General features: G+C 37.1%; 1 protein-coding gene across 10 annotated transcripts in view; it reads right to left on the minus strand.

Moving 5' to 3' along the window:
• The window catches only part of LOC144969085 (phospholipase ABHD3-like), a 25,559-nt gene continuing 19,748 nt past the window's right edge, over window positions 1-5,811 (minus strand). For all 10 annotated transcript variants that reach the window (XM_078908113.1, XM_078908119.1, XM_078908116.1 and 7 more), the window contains exons 9-11: window positions 4,882-4,936; window positions 3,662-3,827; window positions 1-2,534 (exon numbers count right to left, since the gene is read on the minus strand). In XM_078908113.1, coding sequence (XP_078764239.1) covers window positions 2,359-2,534; window positions 3,662-3,827; window positions 4,882-4,936 — 397 coding nt within the window. In that variant the 3' untranslated portion in view covers window positions 1-2,358. The remainder of the gene's footprint in view (window positions 2,535-3,661; window positions 3,828-4,881; window positions 4,937-5,811) is intronic.

The raw sequence follows: 5,811 nt of genomic DNA on the forward strand, positions 1-5,811 counted from the left end.
TTTTTTTTTGTTTTTGTTTAAGGGTTTTAGTGCGCTTGCAACACATTAAGGTCATATCAGCGCCAGTAAAAAGGAAGAAAATGGGATAGTAAAAAGTTCTAGAATTACAATTAAAGCATTAAAGAAAAGGTGAGACAAAGGGGAATTGGTTCAAATAGGAAACAGATGTAGATTCCAAGAGCACACCGTCAAAGTAGGCAGGGGGGCTTAAAGACCCTGTAGCCAATACTACTTTGTTTTGTCTCCAGTCACGCCAATTACTTTCTAAAAACAAATCTAACAAATTTCAAACCACTTCTAAAACCTATTACACTCGTGGTAATAAAATAGATGCAATTATCTTGCACAAGAACTACTCATCTTCTATAGTCTGTTATCTCTAATGAACCAAATCCTAATTTGTTCTAAAGCTGACTAGAAAACATCAACTTTGACCCCAGGGATGTGATGGTAGCCAGGATTTAGTAAATCAAAGACATCCTATCGCTGCTATTTAATTTGCCATAACCCGTATTTCGACAATACATAAGAGTTCAGTTTCTTATAAATAGGTCGACTTTCTAGGAATGCCTTGAAAAACATTCTGTACGCAGTTGACTAGGGCAAATTATTCTACTGTTTTATCTGCAATATCAAAAGTAATTTTGACATTTACAGCATTCTGGTTGGATTATAAAATGAAAGTACAGTCAAAGCTGCCTAATTGGAAAAGTCCTGTTCGACGTATCAATAAATAAACAGCTTCAAACTAAACTATACGATTTCTATAATGTCCTTCATAAATGGAACAAGTTATCAATAATTATATATCTGTGAGTTGGCCTAGGAAAACATACCAAATATCGATCCCCATGGAATTTGAGTTAATGTTATTTCGTTTTTTCACTCTGCAATCATTTCTGATCATAAAAGTCTTTAAATTTTGTCAATACTTTCGCTGGTTTTTGAGATATGGTTAGTTAAAGGTAGACGGGTACAAATACATTATTTTGAGAAAATCATATTTAAAGTTAAAACAACATAATTTAATGTAATCAACATGAAAATAATAGAATCATCAACATGAAATCATTAAAAAAGAAGTATTCATGCGCACAACAGCCAAAAATAATGCCATCAAACATTCCAAACTTTTTATGCTAAAATCAGGAGTCAAATTAGATCGGGAAAAATGCATTTTTTGGTCAAATTATACGCAGATTTCGAAGCAATATTTCTTCAAATTACCCTTAATTCTTTTTTAAAATATAAAGACAACAAACAAAAGGATGCTTTTGGGAAATGAAAGGTAAATGGTTTAACTATGGGGTTTTTTTTCAAAGAAATCTCATTTTGGCAACAGAATGCCATTTTTACCTTTATATCCCTCTAGCTCAAAACTAAGTTCAAAGACATTTGGTATATTTTCCTAGATCAACACACGTTGTGATAGGTGCCACTACACTTCCATTTATTCCCAATCAGATCAAAGACTCATTAAATACTTTTCATTATTTACAAACCATAACACAATTTCAATCAACATCAGAAAATGTAACACACTGCAATATATTATTTTCCCCTTATCACTCAAGCATTGCAACACTTCTAATGGGACAATAAATAAATGCTCTTGTCTAATTAAAAACAAACAAACAATTACCGCAACTCAAGCTTGCCACAACTATCATTTGTTTTTGTTTTAATTTTAGGGTTTTTAAGGCCCTTACAACACTTTAAGGTCATTTCAGTACCAGAAAAAGAGGGAGATGATGGGGGAAAAGTTATAGATATGAAATTAAAAACACCAACGAAAAAGTAAGACAAAGGGGACTGGAAAGCAAAACAAATATAGGGGATAGAAGACACAGCAATAGTGATCTCTCCACTTACCATGGGAGGTCAAAAGACCCCACCCAGCACAACTACTTCATTGATTATTCAGGCAAAATGGATATACTATAATGGGACTAATGCATTAACTTACATCAATTATTACAATAGGCGTTGGTCAAAAGTGATTTGATTGCACTTATCTGTTTGTTTTAAGGTACGAGATAACTCCATTCTTGTTCAATATAAAAGTAACATTTTTGATGATGACGACTTTGGTTTAAAAAATTCAAATATTGTTTGATGAAGCCCTGAATTGTTTCTATTAAACAGTGTGCATTCTGACCAACCAGTAGAAATGATAAATTCTGCTCGGACCAGTTGTATCAATTGAGCAGCTGTTTCAATTGAGCAATGTTCAAATTAAAGGCTTCAACTGTAATGGAACGCTTGCGCAGTCATCTGCCTACAGATTGTCTCTTAAGATGTCCCAATAGGTTCTAGCTGCATGTGTGCCTTCCCCCCACTATTGACATCATATCCGTGTCATTCTAACTTTTTGATGCCATGAGAGAAGACTGCCTGTACATATTGCTTAAACCAGCGATTCATGTAGTTGTGGTTCCTGGGAAATGTGCCTTCAAGGAATCCTATGTGCCCTCCGTGTGATGTCATGACAATGGCTACATTGTCACTTTCTTTGGCTTTACTCAGGGGGATGGCTGAAACATAGTAGTAAAGAAAAAACAATGGTTACCATGTTTTAAATCAGGGCATAATCACTTTGACGCGATTACGACCCAAAAAAAGAGTCTGAAATGAGTTATGATTTTTTCAGGTCCTTCTGGACCACTCAGCGAATATAACATTACATAATGCTGAATAATAATGCTGAAAACTTATATAGCGCTATAACTCTGAGACACAAGACTCATCCAATGTGTTCCATCATCAAGAGATTAAAAGGGAAGTGTAAAGTAGATATCCTTTTTGTACTGACACTTTTACAATATCTGCCACTGCCTATAGCCAGGTACTCATTCATACCAAGTTCAATGGGGAAATAGTAGTACTTCAGAGCCATATGGCCCATAGAGTCGGGATTTATCCCGGTTTCTATAGCGTGATATGGACAACAACAATTGCTTGCTACACTTTTGATAGGGTGCTAGTCTACCACAGAGTACTTTTGACCAAATCTAAAAGACCCAGCTACCCAATCACTGTTGGGTTGGCAGGGAGGGGAAGCAGAAAAAAATCTCGACGTCACCCAGGATTGATCTTGGTCCCTTTGTGTGTCAAGCGAGTGCTCTACCAACTGAGCTATCAGGATCCCAGAGTTGAATGGGGTAATGTGTGCAAAATGCCTTCACCAAGAACACATTGCCAGGACTAGACTTTTCTTTGATCACTGTCAGCTACCCAGTCACTTAGCTCACTTGATATCGTTTGACTTGAATCACCATACTGCAGAGACACTGATGTCATATAATTTATATGGGTATGCTGTATGGGTTGAACAAAAGATAACATTAATTTGTCTTTTGTTGATTGTGCAAAAAGCAAAAATCGAACACTCACAAACACACACACACACACACACACACACACACACACACACACAACCACACATACAAAAACAAGCATGGGAGATAGAGTGAGAGAGAGAGAGAGAGAGAGAGAGAGAGAGAGAGAGAGAGAGAGAGAGAGAGAGAGTAAGAGAGACAGACAGAGAGTGACAGACAGAGAGAGAGAGAGAGAGACAGAAATAGACAGACAGACAGTCAGACAGACACACAGATGGACAGACCAATAGACAGAGTGAGACTTGCATATAATAAATCCTCACCATATTCCGGTTGGAATGGATCATCAGCTGCACTAAGACAAAGCACGGGTTTTGTTATGCTGGGAATCTTGAAGTCTGGTGAGGCCTCTGAATAGTAATGGTATACAGATTCATAGCCAAATACCTTGGCGGTGAAACGCGTGTCAAAGTCTTGGATTGTTTTGCTCTGGAGAGGAAGAAACAAGAGACTTTTTCACTTGAGGATAGTCATGTTTCGTTCTTCATGTTACGTGTTGCTATTGGTCAGGGACCCCTTGTAAAGCGCTTTGAGCACGTTTAGTGGATATTACGCTATATCAATGCTCTAGTTTTTTGTTGTTTTTGTTTTTTTGTTTTGTTTTTTCGTGAAATCAAAATGAAACTGACTGAGTTATATATCTAATTAGAAGGGACCCAACAATTCAATTTTGTAGTGGTTGAAACAAATTGTCAAAGTGCAATTAGTAGCATTCTATCCAAAAGGTATCAGACAATTGTTGCTGTTAACTTAATGCAGATCTAGTGACCCAGGAGGCTACTTTATCTGGCCTGCAAAATACCATAGATAAAATATGTGGCTGGTCTCCATACATAAATTTTGATATTCATGCGAATTTTTTTTTTAAATAATTAGAAAACAAAACCTAACAAAATACAAAAAAACAAAACAAAAACCATTATTTCTTTCATTTTAACCTACTGGTAGTAATTTAATTTGGATTCTGGCCCATGGTGCCAAAATGGTTGCCTAGACCTGGTTTATGGCTACAAAAATGGGGTAAATCAGGCTCCTTGGACCAGACGGACATTATAAGTCTTTGACTTTAAATAAGAGACTCATTGTGATGGTTCGTTTTTGAATGACAGTTTTTAGATGCCATTTTAATAGCTATTTGAAGCTTTTTATTCTCTGCAGCATTTGTATAGCACAAAATCAACTAAACATGCTCAAAGCACTTTACAAGGGGTCCCGAGTTAACATTGAACATGTAGGACGAGACATGACGTTTGTTAGGCGATATTACACTTTTTTTTACGGACAAAGACAAAGATATTAACTGCCAAGTACTCCTTTTACACCTGAGTAAGGTGAGAGAATGTGAGTAAAGAGCCTTTTCCAAGGACTCAACTATACTTGAACCCAGGTCCTTTCGATTGGAAGGCGAGTGCCATACCACTAAACCACATAGCCGCACTCGAGTTGGAGAAGGAAGTTGATTTGTTAAAAGTGGCGTACATACCTTGAGAACATGACTCGTGTCAATGCCTAGATGATTCTCAAATATTTTGACATGCCTGGAATTAAAGACAAAATTAATTTAGTTCAGTATTGATTTCTCTATAGTGTTTGTGGCAATACACGATAAACAGGGTATAAAATAAAACCTATTATTATAAAATAGTAGTTTTTTTTATTTAACATCAAATAATTTAGAACCATGTTGAAAGTTTTCACTAGGAGACAACATCTCTCCGAGGTCGATTTCAAACAAAATGTCTTTTCTGACAAATCACCAGTAGAACCTCTGGTCAATAAAGCAGGAGTTGATCCCAGTATCAGTAGCTTTAAACAGACTGAAGCAATTGCTTGCTACCCCAATACTCTTCACCAGATATAAGATACTAAGATACCCTGCTACTCATTCACTGCAGGGGGGACAGGGGTCCAACAAAAAAAAAAAACTCCACCCGCAATCAATATGAGTGCTTGTGAAGCACATCCCCTACAAACGGAGCTATCAGGTCCCTGCAGATCACTAAAGTTTTCTCCAATTCTGACTTGATTTGTTTATGAAAACAAAAACTGGATTAAAGTGAGTTAATGACAGAAGGCTTGAGCTGAGAAAATCGATTGACATTACTGAGATACCAGGATAGGAAGACCTCTATAGCAAGTCTTGAAAAGCTCTCTTAATCTGTCAATAAATTACTTGAGATGAAGTGAGTAGGAAAGTGCCAGAAGACAATAGAGAATTAAAAATTTTTCGAGGCGGTGATGGGGGTTTGAACCCGCAACCTTACTGGTACGACAACTTCACCTGGCAGGTGAGAGTGAGAGCGTGAGACTCTACCACATAAGCTAGCTACGATCCCATGGATAGCTCATACGGTAGAGTCATGCTCTCACTCTCACCTGCCAGGTGGAGTTGTCGTACCAGTAAGGTCGCGGG

The sequence above is a fragment of the Berghia stephanieae genome, chromosome 3, assembly GCF_034508935.2.
Source record: "Berghia stephanieae isolate SIO BIC M18660-M18661 chromosome 3, UCSD_Bste_1.3, whole genome shotgun sequence".
Classification (NCBI taxonomy): Eukaryota; Metazoa; Mollusca; class Gastropoda; order Nudibranchia; family Aeolidiidae; genus Berghia; species Berghia stephanieae.